Source organism: Microcebus murinus, chromosome 5 (genome assembly GCF_040939455.1).
Source record: "Microcebus murinus isolate Inina chromosome 5, M.murinus_Inina_mat1.0, whole genome shotgun sequence".
Taxonomy (NCBI): Eukaryota; Metazoa; Chordata; class Mammalia; order Primates; family Cheirogaleidae; genus Microcebus; species Microcebus murinus.
In genome coordinates, this window is record NC_134108.1 from 110,738,031 (window position 1) to 110,757,884 (window position 19,854).

A 19,854-nucleotide genomic window follows, 5' to 3' on the forward strand; every position below is an offset into this window, starting at 1 on the left:
ATAAAGATAGGGGGAGATGTTGGAGACTAAGACCCTTCATATTCCAACGACTTGCCCTATGCACGGGCCTCCTCGTCCTGGAAAATAGCACCCAGCTCCCCAGCTGTAGTTCCAAGAAGAATGCATTCCATGCCATGCTTGCTCCAGGGCATGCCACCTGCAATTGTTCCCAACCCCCTGCCAGGTTGGGGTTGCGAGATCCATCACAAAGAGCTTCCGGTGCCATTGGGATGCTGATTGGGGCTGATTAGCCCACAGGAAAGCCTCATTATTCCCCCACTCTATTTTTCTGTTTCTACTTCCTTGTTTTCTGTATATAAAACCTACTAAAAATCCAAGTAAAGTAGACCTTGACAATCATTCGCTTGGTCTCGTTTCTTTCTCTCGCTCATCTCTTTCAGGCACGGTCCCCCTCGCCCCCGCGAGTAACAGAAAGTCCTGCGGGTCGGGACATCAAATATCCCAACTTCTTGTCCTAACAATTTCCTTAGCAATTTCTTCAACACTGATACGTCACTGACCACTCTGCTCCACCTATTCACTCAGTCCCAATCCCAATCTCTGCTTCTGTCATTCTGGAGAGAAAAAAGAAATCCTTCAATTATGACAATAAATTCATTCATAGTTTTATGTTTGCATCTCCTAAATCATTAAAAGGCTCAGACAAACAAAAGTACCTTTCATATACTATGATATATTTTTATTATAAATTAATTATGGATGTAACTAGCACTGTTTTCTTATATATTTGTATACTGTGTTTAAGGCCCTAAGTATTAAGATTATTCAAATCCTACCAATAACTCTGTAAGACAGTATTATTACTCCCACTTTATGAATAAACAAAATGAGACTCAGGAATGTTGATAATTTATGCAGTGTTATTAAATTTAAAATTCTAGCTATAAAATGCTGAGTCCTGGATTTAGATTTAGGTTTCTTTCCATAAAACTATACTGTATCTATTATTCTGTTAATCTTTTGTCTTTTTTACTCAGTGAAATTTTAAGCTCACTAACGCAGACAGCATGGACAGGGGCAACCTCATAGATTTTATGGCTGTTCCATAATGTTCCATGATACCATCCCAGCTGCATGTATGGCCCCAGTGGTTGCAGAGTAGAAAGTCTGAAGAAATGTGCCCCAAATAGCTCCAAGTCAGGTCTCATACTCTCAAGAGTGAGGTCTTAGACTCGTTCACAAGATCAGAGAATTCCATATGTTGATTCATCCCCCTAGGTCACAGCGAATGTGGTGGAGGGCACGTACAGGAGTCACTTACGGTGCCTGCTGTGTTATCTCAGCTACGCTGTCCCGTCTAAGATTTCTCTCTGAGAGGCTCGTGCTCTCCTTAGCCAGGAGGGGTAAGGAGTAGGAGGCTGGGGATATTGGGGTATTTTACTGCTCCCCAGGACACACAGGGATGCAGAGGGGATTCAGCGACCCTGATTCAGGATTATCTGCCTAGAACCACTCGCAGCAATATTCACTCCACGGTCTCTGACATGCCGTGGTGCACAGGGAGATCTATGTTGTTATCTTGCAGAGTTCCCCCAACTAGGCCCCTTCAGCTAGGAATGTGTCTGTGGTTTCTAAGCCCCATCCCTTTTCTCACTGTCATTAACTTTAAGTAAGTAAGGCAATGTATTAAGTCCTTCTCAAACACCCACATCATTGTCTTGTTCTATTGCTCTTCTGATTCTCATTTATTTTCCTGTCTAGAGAACTTTTATCTCCTCGAGGGTGAGGAGGGAACAGAGGAAAGATTCTACTATTATCATGCATTCTTCACCAATTTAGAGTTTTGGCAACAATTTTTGACTTCGGTACAGAAATTCTGACTTTGGTATTTTCAAGATTCAAAATTCCTTTCTCCTAACTTACTTCTCTGTTATAACTTTTAAAAGCTATATTATTATATCTTTATAATGATAAATAATAAACCATACTTATTTGGTTTTTGCATTTCTATTATAATAAATATATATCATAGAGGGCAAATATGACCTTCATCGATGCCTGAATTGGGGGGTTGGTGGCAGGGGCCAAGTGTGTGACCCATAGGAAGAAAAAAATATTAACCTCTGCTAAGATCTAAAAATATTATCAGCCTATATTTGGTTGTTCTTGTGTTACTGGGCATGAAACATGATCTGGGAAATGAGATTAAATGAGTCTGAACCATAAGGGTCTTCCAGCCTTAGCCATGATCCTAGTCAGACCTGAGGTGAAAGATAAAAAAAAAAAAAAATTCAACAAAAGACCTCAGAAGGGCAGATTTATTGCTTCCATGGAGATACTGGATGAGGGTCACTGAGGGATTAGGTAGCTGGATGGAATATTCCAGGCATTGCATAGTAGGTAACAACTGAGAGAAGAAAAAATTCAGGTGGTCGGGGAAGAATTCCAAGTGTATGTGAACTCCGAGTGGATACAGCACCTTAGGTCTGAGAGAAGAGGTGAGAGAAGAAGCGTTTGGAGGAGAGAGGAAGGGTGACCAGTATAGTACTAGGGCACCTAGCGCATCCACTCTTCTGCTCCCGTGGACAGTGGGACAGCGCACCTGCAACAGGACAGACATGAGACTGTGGGTCTTAGGGAGCTTGTGTGCCATCACCACGTCACTTTACAAGCACATTGGTTTGTACAACCTCCTCCCACCTTCCTTCTTATACTGTGGCTTCAGCTCTAACAAATCTGAATTCCTACCTCGTCTTCCCGGGTGCGATTCACAAGGGCCCTTGCTGTCTGGTGGCACCACCCGAGCGCAGGCCTCGGATGATGAGGACGGTGCCCGCCACGATGCCCACAAGGCCCACAGCCAAGCCCAGGGCACACACCACAGTCTCTGTCAGCTCTGACATAGGGGCTGGAACCTCCGGCTCTGCAAAAGTGAGGTTGTGGAGGTCAGAACGCAGTGTGTTCATGTGCATGCATATGGGATGGGTTGACGGGGTCTGCAGAGACTGGGGGTACCAGGCTTAGGGGGGAGAGTGAAGTCTATCATTGGAAATGCTTGGAAAAGTGTGGAGAACAAGTTTGGGGCCATGAAAGTTAGGGCCTTAAGGGCAGATGTTCTGTACTTAACAGACCAGAAGGCGCCCAAAGTGGCGGACCTCAGACATACCCCAGTGTTTCAGGAGAGGCTCGTCCAGGCCCCAGTGCTCCACCTTGCAGTCGTAAACGTCATCAGCAGAAGGGAGGAAGGTGAGGTAACTGATCTTGAGGAAGGAATGATCACTCTTGGAGATGAAGCTGGTCTCTGAAACACCTTCCGTGACCGAGTGCCCGTTGCCCAACCAGGTGATGTTGATCACAGGGGGGAAGATGTTGTCCACAAGACAGATGAGGGTGTTGGGCTGGCCCAGCATCACCGGGGACTTGGAGAACACCGTCACCTCGGGGACCTCTATAGCGAGGAAAGAGCACTGGTGTGAGCTGGAGCAGCTCTGCCCTGGAGCTCTGCACCGCGTCCTAGGAGCCTCCCACAGGTGGTCCCTGGCTGGTGGCCGGAGGGGTTTTGTTTCCTTTCTGCTTGGGAAATACTGTATTTTGCCTGCACTTTGTCAATGTGCCCTTCTGTGAGTATGCTTATACAGGTAGATCTATGTGACCTCTCCTTGAGGGTCGTAAGGAATGCATTATGGGAGTATTGCCCTCGTATTATAGGAAAAAGCATGATTTGTGAAATGATTTTGCAATTACCATGAGACTTGGGGACTCCTGGGGAAGGAGGAGTTTTGTGTGGTGAGTGGGCAGCTATCCCTAGGGAAGAAGGGAGTGGGGCCTAGTGTGAAGGGATAGAGTCAGTGAAGAGAGGCGGGATGACAGACACATACTGTTGGTAGCTGCTGTAGAGTTGGAGCGTTTAATCAGGACGTCCAAGTTGTGTTTTGCTGTAGCTATTTCTCTCAGTGCACCCTGTGGGTCAAAACTTGTAAATTTGCTAAACTCAGGCAGCCGCCAGACAGTCTCCCTCCTCTGCAGGTCCACGTAGAACTCCTCATCTCCATCGAATTCCTGGGTGTACTGGCCAGTGGGGCCGTAAGACTGGTAGATGTTTATGCCGTAGGCACCAACGTGGTCGGCTGGTGAGTGAGGGAGACAAGCAGGAAGGTGGAAAACAGAGGGACAAAGAACCTGATTAAACAAAGTGACAGAAATGACTTTCAAATCTTGTGGGCTTCGTCTTTGGCACAGTCTCTGGACAACACTCTCACCACCCGGTTCCTCCCGCTTAGCGTTGGCGGTTGTTCAGTGAGAACCCAGCCTGTCTTCCCCACTGCAGTGTTTGTGCCGCAAGGGCAGAATCACATGCCTTGTTTGCTGCCATTCCGTGAGTGCCTAGCCCAGTGTCTGGCACATCATGGGCTTGTAATAAATAGTGCAATTGAATGAAAGAAGGAGTTATCACAGTATTTAGTTTCTCATAGATTCAGTTTACTTTCCTCTGCTTCCTAAGTTTCTTCTCTGACTTAATTTCTCCATCAGTTAATAGCACATTTATTACAGTTCCTCTTCCCAAGACTGGCTTAGAGCAGGACTTTTTCTACACAGGGACCTTTTCTTTTTTTCCTCATCAAAGAAATCACACAGAATATTATTATTTTATAAGGGGTTCTTCTAACAGTTATAAGGCATAGGAAAGAGCATAGCAAAACCAGAAACAACATCACGAAATATATATATTAAAAAAAAGACGATGCTTTTAAGGTCTCTGTTTTGCTAACAAAACAGTAGCAGAGGTTAGAAGAGAATGCCTGATTTCTTCTGATATAAAAAATAGTAGTATTACTAGTTTTTGGATTTCTGTCATTCCCCACACCCATTTTTTTTTTTCCTTAGAGGAGGTTATTAACCTCTCTCCTTTTTCTGACTCGACACTGACATTCACTGAGGACTCAAAGAAAATTAAGGCCTTTTTCTCAAATGTGCAGAGTACTAGTCTGAGGATGCCAAGGCAGAGCGGCCACCAGTGCAGGAGGACTCCACCTGAATGAGGCTATTTTTGTCAAGACGTACACGAGCCCTTCACCATTTTGTCCTTCCTTCTTCCCTCATTTACTGAGCATCAACAGGCATCAGACAGGCAGGGGCAAGGAGTAAGACGCCATGCTGGCATGGTCTTCTGCCAGGGAGCTCACTGAGTAGTGGAGTAAAAGAGTAAACACAATACACTGCGGTGATCCCGCGGTGAGGGTACTGACAGCCTTATACTCAACATCCTCCACAAGTGCCTGCCAATTAAACCAAACTACCTATGTCACTGGTTTTTGCAAGGGTCTGTTTTTTTCCTTGAAATGAAATGATCTTTTAGGATTTCCTTGAGACCTCTAATTTATCCTTGGAGTTTCTGCTTAGTTACCGAACTTTTAGCTAAGTCCCCTTCTTATCAACATGTGTTTGACCACCTATGACCTCCATCCCTCCCCTCCAACATCCTGTTCTCCAGGTTTGTCTACTCCTCTTCCGGTTCACTTTCTTCCCTCTCCAGTATGACTGCTTTGGTTGACCCTTATCAGGCTTCCAACAAAGCCTCCTTATCACTCCCTAAGCAGCAATAAACCTTGACTCCTTTTTCAAACGTGAGTATGTGCAATCCTTTTCATCTGATTCTTGTCCTGGATGCCAAGTACTGCTGGGGGACCTCGCGCTGCTGTGCCAACTGGAACCAAGTCACTTTCATGGCTCCAGCCTCAGCTGTGCCCACTGTCCTGCTCAGCAATGAGCTGCGGGGTTCTCCTGCTCTCCAAACTGTTTCCATCTCTAGCCTGTGCACGTTCTAGGGGGCAGGTAGAGTAACTTTTCCTCTTGGAATCCCCCAAACTCAGCTCACTGTGTGCCAAAAAGTATGCATTGAATGACAATTGCTTTCTCGAGGGTCACACAGATTTTGGGGAAGACCGACAGGCACAGGGGGCAGAGCCACACGAAGGCCAGGAGCAGCCATGGCCAGGGCGGCCGCATGATTGTGAGCCCCACAGCGCTGCTTTCAGGGGCTCCTTCCTCCAGTATTAACAATTATATTTTGTGACATTATTGGTATAAAGACAAATATAGTCCAGGCTGAATGAAAAGTTAAAACACTTTTTTAGATTCTAAAACTTCATTTTTTTTTTCTAATTTAAAAAATGGAAACATTTTCATGCAGCACTACAGTATCGCAGGCCCTCAGAACCGCTCCCGCCGCGCCTAACGGTCAGTGGAGCCGGTCGGGGCTCAGTGTGGTGAGAGAGGACGTGTGGAGCCGGTCGGGGCTCGGTGTGGTGAGAGTCGACGTGTGGAGCCGGTCGGGGCTTGGTGTGGTGAGAGAGGACGTGTGGAGCCGGTCGGGGCTCGGTGTGGTGAGAGAGGACGTGTGGAGCCGGTCGGGGCTCGGTGTGGTGAGAGAGGACGTGTGGACCGGGGCTCGGTGTGGTGAGAGAGGGCGTGTGGACCGGGGCTCGGTGTGGTGAGAGAGGGCGTGTGGACCGGGGCTCGGTGTGGTGAGAGAGGGCGTGTGGAGCCGGTCGGGGCTCGGTGTGGTGAGAGAGGGCGTGCGGAGCCGGTCGGGGCTCCGTGTGGTGAGAGAGGACGTGTGGACCGGGGCTCGGTGTGGTGAGAGAGGGCGTGCGGAGCCGGTCAGGGCTCCGTGTGGTGAGAGAGGACGTGTGGACCGGGGCTCGGTGTGGTGAGAGAGGGCGTGTGGAGCCCGTCGGGGCTCGGTGTGGTGAGAGAGGGCGTGTGGAGCCGGTCGGGGCTCGGTGTGGTGAGAGAGGATGTGTGGACCGGGGCTCGGTGTGGTGAGAGAGGGCGTGCGGAGCCGGTCGGGGCTCGGTGTGGTGAGAGAGGACGTGTGGACCGGGGCTCGGTGTGGTGAGAGAGGGCGTGTGGAGCCGGTCGGGGCTCAGTGTGGTGAGAGAGGGCGTGTGGAGCCGGTCGGGGCTCGGTGTGGTGAGAGAGGACGTGTGGACCGGGGCTCGGTGTGGTGAGAGAGGGCGTGTGGACCGGGGCTCGGTGTGGTGAGAGAGGGCGTGTGGAGCCGGTCGGGGCTCGGTGTGGTGAGAGAGGGCGTGCGGAGCCGGTCGGGGCTCGGTGTGGTGAGAGAGGGCGTGTGGAGCCGGTCGGGGCTCGGTGTGGTGAGAGAGGGCGTGTGGAGCCGGTCGGGGCTCGGTGTGGTGAGAGAGGACGTGCGGAGCCGGACCGGGGCTCGGTGTGGTGAGAGAGGGCGTGTGGACCGGGGCTCGGTGTGGTGAGAGAGGGCGTGTGGACCGGGGCTCGGTGTGGTGAGAGAGGGCGTGTGGAGCCGGTCGGGGCTCGGTGTGGTGAGAGAGGGCGTGTGGAGCCGGTCGGGGCTCGGTGTGGTGAGAGAGGGCGTGTGGAGCCGGTCGGGGCTCGGTGTGGTGAGAGAGGGCGTGTGGACCGGGGCTCGGTGTGGTGAGAGAGGGCGTGTGGACCGGGGCTCGGTGTGGTGAGAGAGGGCGTGTGGAGCCGGTCGGGGCTCGGTGTGGTGAGAGAGGGCGTGCGGAGCCGGTCGGGGCTCGGTGTGGTGAGAGAGGGCGTGCGGAGCCGGTCGGGGCTCGGTGTGGTGAGAGAGGGCGTGTGGAGCCGGTCGGGGCTCGGTGTGGTGAGAGAGGATGTGTGGAGCCGGTTGGGGCTCGGTGTGGTGAGAGAGGGCGTGCGGAGCAGGCTCTGTGGCGTGGAGCCGGATGGGAGCAGCCGTTGGCAGCCAGCCGTGAAGGTCGGGGACCTTCCATTTCACTTCCCCTTTTAACCATTTGACTTTTCAACTTTTGGTTTTACAGACCCACTGTTCATGGCTGCAAAAGGGAGCAGAGCCAGGGACGGATAAAGGAAAGTCTGCAGAGAGGGTGGGAGTGGACGCCAAAGGCAGAGGGGCCTGAAGGGCCAAAGGACTAGGCCGCGCCTGCCCATTTCCCTTCACAGCACGCCCTTGGGCGGGGCGAAGAACAGGTAATGTGGGCTGATAGCTCCAGAATAAAATAATTTAATCCACTAAGTTTTTCATCATAAATTTTCCAATTTTAAAATAAAAATAGATACTCCTTTGCTAAAGAAAAAGTATGAAGCTCTATCTGTAACAGGAATAAGTCAAAAAATAATAAGCATTGGCATTTATATGTTTTCGCTGTCTATAGAACATATCTACATGCCCATTTACTTGATTACGTGTGAGGCGACACGCAGGGCAGCTGAGACCGAGTGAGGAACAAGTGGTGAATGACTGGTAGCGGCAGTCAGCCTGCCCGACTCCTCCGGCTCCCCGCCTGTGCCCCTTCCCGCCAGGGAGGTGCGTGTAGGCCTGAGACTCAGGGGGCATCTTTCTGTGTCTACACAGTATACATAATTCATGGAACTGTTTACCCCAAGACTATGGGAGACATATAAAAAGCTTCAAACGTTGTTCAGAGAAATTTGGGCGTATAGTTCACATATTTTTTATAGTAAAAAATACTCCCCCCATGGAAACCTCACTAATCTTTGAGGCAATGGAAATGGGATGCCATAGAGACTCCCAGGCTATTGTCACTGCATCCAGTATTACCAACAGAACAATGTCCCTGGTGGACTCTCAACAGCACAGGTAGCAAACAGAATAGATTTGGGCTCTGGTTTCCTGAAGGAGGAACAGCCATAAGTTTTAAATCTCTTAATATTGAAAAGGCCCCTGAGAACTCTCTACTATTTCTCAGGAAATCTCTACCTCTTTCCCTTTGATATCCTGTGTTCCCACTCCTGAGGACTCCCTCAGCCGAGCACTCACCCACAATGTCTTCCCCTCCACAGGGGCCCACCGTGGTGGCCAGGGCAAGGGCGCCCAGCATCAGAGAGGTGTGTAGGATCATCCTCTTCCCAAGCTGGTCCCAGCACTTGCTGTTCTGAGTTGTAGAGCAATTGTGAAGACCCGGGGAAGGAAATCTAAAGACACCCAAACCCACCCTGCCAGGGCAGGTTTTGGCCAATCAGAAAAATCCTCTGTGGTGACGCTTCAGTTGCCAGTTGCAGAGTTTGTATCAAGAGGCCTGGAAGGAGAGAGGGAATCCCCGGTTGTGATGCAGCCTCCACTCAGAGTGGACCTGGGAGAATTTTCTATGAATGGAGGGAGGGTGCTAAATTGGATTCTTCTCTCGTGTGTGTGTCTGCTGGTGGCAAGAGGGCTGGGGGTTCCTGAGCAGCGTCATGGATAGATGAGGTCTCAATAGTATGGCATCCTTCAGGATTTTCTGGTTGCAACTTCCAGGAATAATTCTCTGAGTTGATTTCCCTCCATAGCAGTCCTCATCCCCTGCTCTTTCTTTGGCTTCTACACACGGGTTGGCTGTCTTTCTTTTTGCTTTTATGGCTCATATGGAGCCATAAAATTCTCCAAGTTCTGCATTGACCTAAGGGTCTCTGCGGGTAGTAGCCAAGTGATATCTTTGCCTTTTCTACTTGTATAAATCCAGTTGGGCGAGTTCGTGCTTCTTCTCAAGCTCTCAAAAGCTGCAGGTGTTTTAGTCCAGGGCAGTAAAAGGGGTTATAATGTCATGTGGTGCTGCTTTCAGTAGCCGTAAGATCTCTTATAAAGATTGTTTCTTCGCCTTGAGCGATCCTTATGTTCTGTGCTCTGGTGCTGCTTGACTGTTTAAAGGAAATTTAGGGACATTGATTACATTCAAGAAAGCTCTGGCTGGCTCAATTACTCTTAAGATTTTTTTTTTTTAATTTAAGAATATTGATTCAAATGTTGAAGGTAGAATGAGGGGAATTGCTGTGACTTAGAAAATTGGTTTCCTTTCCTTAAACTACTTCATCTTTTCATATTTGTTATCCTGCAACATTAAAATTCCATATATTTATGAAGGATTAGGGGATTGAGCTAAAGTTCAGGGCAGTCACTAGAAAAAGGCATTTTTTTCAGAAGAATCTATTCTCTGTATGTTATAGAAACCACAAGTTAATGAAGGTTCCATTTAGAATCATTCTGTCCCTGTTAGATGGCCTTCTAAGTTTCTCAGCACTCTGTCTTACCTCACAGTGGCAGACTGTAAAAAAAAAGGTGGCACAAAAAATGCCCTGACCTCTGGGAGCTGCCTGGATACAATGAACCCGGCCTTGGTGTTGCTGCCAGCTAGCATGGTACTCACAGCTGGGTTTGGTGTTCTTCTGTTGAATGTAAACAATTTCATAGAACATTGGATTAAGACAGCTACTCTGTGACCACAATGTATCAAGACAGAAAATAAGGCCACTCAGTAATCATGTTTGAACCCAGATAAGATATAAACGTGGTCCAAAGCACAGAAATGACCAGCACACCTCTCTCTTAGATGGTATGAATTACTGCTGCTTCTTTACCAGTTACAGCTTTAGCTTCAACATGATCTTTCCTCCTTCTCGGTAAGACTTATTAAGGTACCAAATCATAGCATCGCCAAATCCAATTAAGAGCAAAGTCCCTCTTTCTTAGAATTCTCCTCAAAATCACCTAACATTTGCCCAAACCTTATAATAGTTTAATGGTCAGTTTAATCAAACTCTAAGTGAAGTGTTGCTATGAAGATATTTTGTAGATGGCATTGAAGTTCATAATCACTTGACTTCAAGTAAGAGATTATGCAGGGTGAACTAGGTGAACGGGGTCCAGTCAGTTGAAGTGCCTTAAGAGCAGAGCTGAGGCTTCTCTGAGGAAGAAGAAATTCCACTGTGGACAGCAGCTTCCGCCTGCCTTCCTGAGCACGGCCTGCCCAGTGGATCTGGACTTCCCTAGCCCCATCCCGCAATTGCATAAACTGATTCCTTGCAACAATCCTCTAACATATATCTCCTATTGCCTCTACTTCTTTGTTCCAACAACCTCTTAGTGAGAAGCCACACGATTCCTCATGGTGCGTTTTCTCCCTCCGTTGTGATGAACAATGAAAGCAACCTGTGCTCCTGGGGTCTTTGCCTGGAGGCACTGAGAGTACCTCACTGGAGGGTGGTGAGGAATGTACACACACTGCACTTGGAATGGAAAATTCCTAGGACTCTTTAAATATACTTGTCATACTTTAATATTATCCCCGTTTTACGAGGAGGACACTAAAGCTCAGGGAGGTGAAGGAATTTGCCCAGGGTCACACAGCTGGTAAGTAGTAGAGATGGGACGCTACAGGGACAAGCCAGGAGTCTGTGGGAGGGGAAGGTCTCCCTCTGTGTGGATTCAGAATCCAGTGCTCTGACATAATTAGGATGGATATGTGACCCCATAGGTGGCCTTATGATTCTTTCTGGTCTCTGCCATTGTGACAGAGAGGGTTTTGAGGTTCCCCTGAGATGTGCTCCCTTTACCCTGCGGCACCTCCTTGCTGTGAAGTGCGTGACATGCTTTGATCTTTTCTCCTGTATCCAGACTCACCTGGTTCGTATCTGGCAGAAATTCCTTACGATTTTGACAAATGAACTAAACCCTTCTTGATGGTGATCCAGAATTTAATCTGTTAATATTACAGTTAAAAAAATTCAGCTCAAATTAGGAAGTTAGGTGTCAAGCACGTGCGATTAGAACTGTTCCTTGGGGGAAGTTGAGGGTGCAGTCTCAGACCTCACATCCTGTGGGACGAAGGCAAGGCCCAAGAAGGCAGAAGCACTCACCGAGACAGAGTAGAGGAGCTTCCCATCTCCCACCTGGTTTTGTGTCTCTCTGCTCTTCCTGCTTCGTTCGGCTGTAACACGGTAACATCTGTTCTAGGTGCTTCTGCTTTCAGATCATGATTTTAACATTGGGTAAAATTATCAGTAAATTAGACTCAGGGGAATGATGCACCATTTTAACAAAAGCTTATTTATTGCCTTTGTCTAATAAAAAATAAGAGGTCCTCTCACAAATTAGTCATGGGAATGAAATTTGGAGTTCAAAATAATACTTTGTCCAACAATTTTCTTAAATTTGCATGCCATTGATCTCCTAAATAAAAATAATCAACATAAATGGGCTGTGCCTTTATAATGTGCATTATTTTGAGCCCTTTAAGACATTATTTAGTCAGAACTTACGTTAGTTCTAATTGACAGTTACAATATTCTCTTAGACTCTGTGTATCTTCAGATTCTTTAGTTCTGACTTTCAACTATTTTGCCCTGATACAACCCTAGCTCGTATGCACTGGGGAAGTTTCCCTATAAAGGCCAAGACTTCTACTATCCTGCAGTAGACCAAGGTGCTTCACAACAGTAAAGGGTCTAGAGCAGCAAAATAAAAAGATGGATTTGTAATAAAGTAAACAAGCATTCAGTGCTGCTTTTGATTTTATCAGCTGCATCACCTTGGGCAAGTCACTCAAAATACCTGAGTTTTGGGGTTCTTTAATATAAAACAGGCTGAAAACTATTGAGCAATAGTTAATATGATGAAGTAAAATTATACATAAGTATAAATTATAAAGTTTAAGTACAATCCAGTGCCTGGCAGATGGCATGTATTCCCGAGTGGGACAGCTACTATATAGGGACAAATATTAATAATGACAATAATAACATCATGCCTGTGCCAGGCACAGCCTGTGAACTTCCCTCCTTCATCTGACCTTGTCTCGGTGGCACTCCAGGCATGTGGGAGCCTGCGAGCCACCGAAGCACTAAGAAATTGCTGGGAAACAGAATTTCCTTGAAGACTGTTGTATCTGCCATATTTTTCTATATAACAAACTATTCCAAAACATAATGATGTCAAACAGTGGCTTAGTAATTCTTCATTCTGTAAGACAGCAAATTGTGCTGGACCCACCTGTGCAGGCTTCATGCTCTGGGCCGGCCCAGCTGTCCTCAGGAGGGCTCTGTCATGTCTCTGTGGCATCACTTGGTTCTGTGGGGACTGGGGGCCTCTCCCCATAGGCCGGCTGAGGCCTGACACAGGGTGCTGGAAGCCTCCCTAGGACAAGAGAGAAACGGCAGGTCTCTTGAACTTTAACTTAGAACTCAGCCTCACTTCCACTATATTGTTAGTCAAAGCAAGTCATAGCACCAGCTCACATCAAGAGGTGGGTTAACAGGCTGCATTTCTTGATAGAACGAGCTAGGCCTCCACATTTGAAATGAATTCCACCCACTCACCTACTGTCATGATCTTATCTTTACTTTATCTCCACTAACAGCACAGCTTAGTGTTCTTGAGGTTTTGAACTAAGAACTGCTGAATTCCAGTATGAACAAGGTGCTATGATTTATTCTCATAAAAAAACCTTATAGAATTTTCAGATGAAAATACAGAAACTTGGGGAATTGTAAGTAATCTTTTTATGGCTGCCAAACACATATTCTGGTACAAAGTCCTGTGTGCTGATATCCGGTCACATGGTCTCTCACAATAATAACATTAGTGAAGCAGTCAAAGCCTGCAAAGCCAATTCTATATGTCACAATCAATAGGGCCACAGAACTATTTGTGCGGCATGTCCCTTCCAGCCACTGACTAAGAAGTAGCCCTACATCCCCAACTCCCCCTACAGAAGTAGTTGAGAAATTATTGCCTCCATAGAAAAGAAAATACATGCTTAAAAAAGTCAGTGCTTTTGAAAATTAAACAGCATAGTTGAGAAGAAAATGCTTGTAAACCAAGCAGTAAGTTCAGTAAAAGAGAAGGTGTTCTTGGTTAGTATTCGTCGTTCCTATTGACTTTTGGGATCGCTTGCCGATTTTAGAATTTCACGTGGCATTTGGTTTATATTACATCTCCATCGAGGATGCTTGATGCTTCATTAAACAATTAAACGTTACATTAAGTACGTTGGTAAAGCTCTGTCACGGTTGTTGCTTCTTGCCTATTCACACTGAAGAGAAACACTTCTCCACACACAGTAGCTCTATTCCTGTGCGTTTTCTTAATAGCTTTGTTTTCTGGCAACAAGTGATGCTGTCCTACGTCTGATCCTCACTGGCTGGAAAGAGCGTATTCAGTGTCAAATGCTGTTTCACATGAACACAGCGTCTGCAAAGACTCTTTGTCAACAAATTCTAGTTTTTCTTAGGCTCTCTCTGTGGGGATGAGGTGGGGGGGTGGGAGTTGAGCACAGCAAGGCAGGGCTGCAAATTCCCTCTGATGTCTGTGTGTTTCCCCCGGTGTCCTGAAATTTACTTCTAGAGTTTAACTCTTTACACCAAAACTATATTTACTAATATTGTCATCAGAGATAATGGAAGAAATAATTTCTATAAAAGAAGAACAAAATATCATAAAAAGAGACGGAGTACTTTTGAAAATTAAACAATATAGTGTAGAAGAGAGCTATTGTGTTTTCTGGAAAATAAGACAGGGGCTTATATTTTTCCTCAAGAAGACACCCTAGGGCTTATTTTCAGGGGATGTGTTATTTTCCCCTCAAAGCCTCAGCTTGCAGCACGCACAGGGTGGCCGGGACCTGATGGGGGAGCCAACCTTGTTGGTGGGGCTGCCCGCACCTTTCCGGTCACATCTGGGATAGTAGATGTCACGATGGGGCAGATGAGAAGGGCTGCTGTCTTCTTTACCACTCTGTGACGACATGCATGGGTTGTGCAGACACGCTGCGTAGCCACGCCCGTCACTAGGTCTTATTTCTGGTTAGGGCTTATGTTGCGCAAATGCTTAAAAATCCTGCTATGGCTTATCCTATGGGTAGGTCTTATTCTCGGGGAAACATGGTAATTATCTTTAAAAAGTGGTTCAATATCCTGGCAGGCTTAGGTAGGTTTGTACATACAGTCATTGACTTTTAGAAATCTAACACCAACTTTTGAAATCCCATGCAGATTTTGATTGAAACTATATTAAATCTATCTACTACCTTCCTGTCTACGAACATCATGCTCTGCTGTACTTATTCATCTTCTTTTGTTGTCTCTAAAAGTTTTACAACATTTTCTCTGATGATTTTTTTTATGTTCCTTGCTAAATTTCAGACTTAGTGTTTTATATTATTTTGCTCTTGTTAGTGGATTTCCTTTTCCTGTCATTAAATATTTTTTCTCATAGTCTTCATGGCTTAGTTTGCCAGAGACAAGTGATGCTGCCTCCCACAGGGTTATAATTTGCTGAAAAGTGTCCAATGTCTTAATTTGGTTTCATTTAAACGTAACTTTTGCAAGGGCTGTTTGTCACCAAAGCCTGACTAGAGGGAATGAATGGGGTTGTGGAGGTTCAGGGTGAGGAAGTGTAGACACTTAGCACATGGGTGTCCTTTTCAGGGTGCTCTCTTCTCTGTCTGGAAAATTGTTCCATAAGCAAAGAGAAGTGAAGAGCCCAGCAGTGAAATGAAGGGACAAGGATTGCCCTGTGCTTTGAGTCACTATCAGGTGCTGCAACTTAAACCAAGGGTGGCTCATGCCCACGGGTCAGTAGGGAAAGGGTAACTATGATCAGGACACGCCAGCTGAGTCTTACGGTCTCAGCACAGCTTACTAAACTGACCACGCGCCTCCAAATCAACTGTGAGTTTGGTTTGCCTCTGATGTGAACCTGTTGTCTGTAGTTGTACAGCATTTGGTTGTACAGCAACCCAAATTCTGGGACGTGTGAACTGTGGAAAGGAAATCAGGATGGGAGTGCGGGGATGGACCCAGCTGCTTCCCCAGATGTCTGAGAACAGGTTAATTTCCTAGAGGTAGTTAAGGTAAAACCTACCACAAAATGTCTGTTCCTCTTGTATTCCTTCCTCTTCCCTGTTCTCACCAAATATAAAGAAAGCCAGGCTGCTTTTGGCTTTAGACGCCGAGACTTTCTTCCCAGATGTGTTGAATCTTGATCAGCCAGGCTGGTGAGGAAATAAAGGCTAGTTGCCAGGTTACCTTCCAGCCATGATGATGACAGTCATTAATGGTAGTGATAATAGTAATGCCTGATATTCACTGAGTGTTTACTACGAGCCCAGCACTCTTCTAACTGCTTTTACTATTCTGGCATTAACTGCTTTAATTTTCAGACTGATACCATGAAGGAGGCGAATTGCCATTCTCTCCCTTCCCCATTTTACCAGTTAGGAAACCGTAGCGTGGAGGAGTTGGATAGCTGCCCACGGCCATCAGTAAGAGCCAGAGCCAGAATGCAAACCAGGCAGTCCAACCTCAGAGTGCCGAGCCAGAGGGACAACTGTGCTGCACTGTGGCCCGGGGGGGTTATGCCTCACTTCCCCTCACAGGCACTGGACCGTTTGTTAAGCCACCCACTCAATTCTCCTGAGAAGTAACTGCAGACTTCTGGCCACTTACACCTTCAACTGTCTTCACCTGAGTGGATATTTGCATTTTTACAGCCAACCAAGCCTTTCTCTGTGGACTCCCATGGGCACAAAAGGGCTTTTCCTTATCTTTTTGTGTCTCACACCTGGCACAGGTGAGTCTGTCCTTGTATCCTCAGGGATTGGTTCTGGGACCTCCGTGGGTACCAAAATCCACAGATGCCCAAGTCCCTTACATAAAACGGTGTAGTAGCCCATATGTGTGGCTTTTGAGCCATGATTGTTTAATGTGTAGATGTGAGACCCGTGGATAGGAAGAGTCTACGCTATGTGACTCTTGTCCAGACAAACACTTCTGGGCGGTCATTTGTAGACTAAAGAGATAATATACTTTGGAGTCTTCATGATCAGCTGAAGATTCTGAACTTTTACTCAGTCAGACTGACTTAGAAATCTTATGGGTTCAAACACACCAGAGCTAACAAACGTTTTCAGCTTCATTAAAAACCAAAGAAACATTCCTGAGCTGTCGAGACCATGGCTAAATGGCTCGGAAGAGTCAGGGCTTGCACCCAACCCTGGAAGTCCCAGCACAAAAGCAGCTGTTTTAAACTACAGATGGGAAATTTCTTCTGAAAATTTCCTTCTTCAGGGAAAAGAATATGAATCTCTGTAGTGCTCTTCCATCTCTCCTCTCCCGAGTCCCACAGGGTTCACATGTTCAAAGTTTAAGGCTTATAAGTCTTGGGGGTACTCATGTCTTTCCTCCTCTTTTATTTATCTGTGAGGTATGACAAGGTCCTTATGTTAGTTCCATGAGGCAAATAGATTTAACAAAAAGAACACTTCAGCGGTAAATGAGAAGTAGAGGTGACTAAAGATGTGTAAAAGGACTGAAAGTGGGCTTGAGAGCTCTGCTAAGAGGGAAGCTTTCTTTGTGGCTATGACCCCAGGGGCCAGGACAGCCTGCGGGAGAGGAAGAAAGGTGAGAACGGACACTTCAGGGACAGTATGGGAAGGAAAGTTCAGAAATTCTACGCGTGCTCTGTATGTAAATGTTCCACACAAATTTCCCTGATCTGAGATTTTCCAGGGGTACTCACTTTAGACCTGGGGCCACAGTAAGACTGTTGGGAGGAGAAAAGTGTAGTAGTTCTTCTAACATCTGTCTCTAGTCCCTGGAGTGTCATTAACGTCCTTCCTGATTTTATAAATATAAAAATAGACATTGGTATAGATACAAAAATTTTATAGAGTTGGAATTTTAATGTCTGTAATATCTTTTTTTACTTAATCTATGGTAGGCAATTTCCTAAATCACTGAATAGTCTCATAAAATCTTATCTTTAGTGGTTATAACACATTATCATACACTGGAAATGGTATTTATTTAAACTGTTACTTGGGGACATTTAAGAAGATTAATTTAAAGATTATATGTAGAACAGTTAACCCTATCTCTCTTCTATTTTTTTTTAATGGGCAAATACAAAATTTTTTATTCTCTTACTTTTTCAAAAGAAACATAAATGTTTAAACAAAGTAAACATTTGAGATGATAATGCATTTGGAATAATATATGTGACAATAGCACAAAAGACAGGAAATAAATAGAACTCAACTGTGATAGTGTCTTTGCATTTTATGTGAAGAGCACACTGTGAAAGGGGAAAAGTTGTAACTCCTAAAGGAGCCTTTACTAAACAAAGTTCCACGAAAGAATGAAATGCTACAGAAAATGAAAGGAGGGACAATATTCTCAATTGCTCCAAAGATGCTCCATAGATGTTGTCATTCTAAACACATAGATATTAATAATAAGTTACTTCATTACATTCAATAGATATCTTGGGCCTTAATTTTCTCATGAAAACCCATTTAAAAAGGGTTGCAGTCAGGAGAAAAAACATAAACTTCCAATGTCAAGGATAACAGAAGAGATATTGCTACAGGTCATGAAAAGATAATTTAAAAAGTTATGAACATTTTAAAGCCAATAAATCTGGAGACCTAGTTTAGATAGACATATTTATAAAAAAAGCCAGAATTTATTGAACTGATAACACAATGAACTAGAAACTCTGAACATACGTAAATACACATACTTGACACATAAATAAGTTGAATTTGTTACCAAAGAAATCTTCAAATACATACATGCGCACACACATGCACACTGTAAGCCCAGATAGTCTCACTGGTAAAGTTCTATTAAACAATTAAATAAGAAATAATACCAGTCATACAAATTCTCTTTCAGAAATTAGAAGACTTGATTCACATGGACAGCAATACCTTGATATAAAATATATTACAAAAAATATAGACTACTATATTTTATAAACATAATTGCATAAGTCCCTGGTGAAATATTAGCAATTTGAATCCAGGAATATATCAAAAGGATAATGCATGATGGAAAGTTTGCCCGAGTTTGTCTGAGTTTGTCCCCGGAATGCAAGGTTGATTTATTTGATATTAAAACAAGTCTATTAATGTAATTCACCATTTTGACAGACTAAGAAAGAATTTTTCCTCAAATCACCATGCCTGTCCTGGGAGACATGAGGGATCTTTCAGAACAATGAATAACCTGTTTAGAGTTCAAGTTGGGATCCTGTGGTGAAGATGGTTGCATCTACTAATGTTGCCTTGTTGACTTCTAAGCAGCGCTGCCAGTGCCAGCTGCGACCTGGGCACCCAAGAGGGTTGCTGGGCTTAAGTTGGAGGAAACTTAAACCATAGCTTATGATATGAAGAAATAACTATTTTAACAAATTGGTTAAAAAAATATCTCCCAGTGTGATTTTTATGTTTGTTCTTCTGAAATTATGGGGGATCTAAGAGGATGCTGTTCTATGTTCTATTGACAATTTCACAAGTTTGTTTCAGGAGACATTCCTCTTTTCCAGTTATTAGAGTGCCAATTCACGGCAGATTCTTATGTTAATTCCAAAGTTTCCATTTTGAGATGGGTATGTGTGTCACTGGAAAATTAAAAATTTGAAGCCATAAAACTATGATTGGATATGAGAGTCATACTAACAAAAGCTATTTTTGCTTTTTGAAATACTCTAATTTATTGCCATTGCATGTAATCTGTTTTGTGGCTTGAAAATTGGTAAATTCAAGGTGAAGCAGCTAATCAGTGGCAGGGTCTGAAGAAGTGTCACAGGTCCTGACTTAGGCCATTGTTCTTTTGTCCACATTCCACGTCCACAGAGTTCTATTTCAAATTGCAGCTAAGGTGGAACCAGAACAAAACATAAACATGATGTTCCACATCTTCTTCCCAGAAGACAATATTGGGATGTAAAAAACATATATTTTTTTTTTAGACAGAACACTTTGTTGCCGGAGTAGAGTGCCGTGGCATCAGCCTGGCTCACGGTAACCTCAAACTCCTGGGCTCAAGCGATCCTTCTGCCTCAGCCTCCCGAGTAGCTGGGACTACAGGCACGCACCACCATGCCCGGCTAATTTTTTCTATATATTTTTAGTTGTTTGGCTAATTTCTTTCTATTTTTTAGTAGAGACGGGGTCTCGCTCTTGCTCAGGCTGGTCTCGAACTCCTGAGCTCAAACAATCCGCCTGCCTCGGCCTCCCAGAGTGCTAGGATTAAAAATACACTTTTAAATGGTGTCACATCCCCCATCTCTCCTCTACCCTGACCTGTACCACA

General features: G+C 45.2%; 2 protein-coding genes across 2 annotated transcripts; both read right to left on the bottom strand.

Moving 5' to 3' along the window:
- Positions 1–2,261: 2,261 nt before the first annotated feature.
- Positions 2,262–8,922, bottom strand: LOC105869752 (HLA class II histocompatibility antigen, DQ alpha 2 chain). The gene is made up of 5 exons (XM_076003446.1): positions 8,765–8,922; positions 3,840–4,088; positions 3,128–3,409; positions 2,710–2,884; positions 2,262–2,563 (listed from the first exon to the last, which is right to left on the bottom strand). Exons 1-4 carry the CDS (start codon positions 8,844–8,846, stop codon positions 2,730–2,732), a joined length of 768 nt encoding a protein of 255 aa, XP_075859561.1. The 5' UTR covers positions 8,847–8,922; the 3' UTR covers positions 2,262–2,563; positions 2,710–2,729.
- LOC142870994 (uncharacterized) lies at positions 4,102–7,737 on the bottom strand (the record flags this gene model as incomplete). The annotated part of the gene is made up of 1 exon (XM_076003447.1): positions 4,102–7,737. A coding segment is annotated over one exon (1,116 nt), but the record flags the coding sequence as incomplete, so codon positions are not given.
- Positions 8,923–19,854: the final 10,932 nt, after the last annotated feature.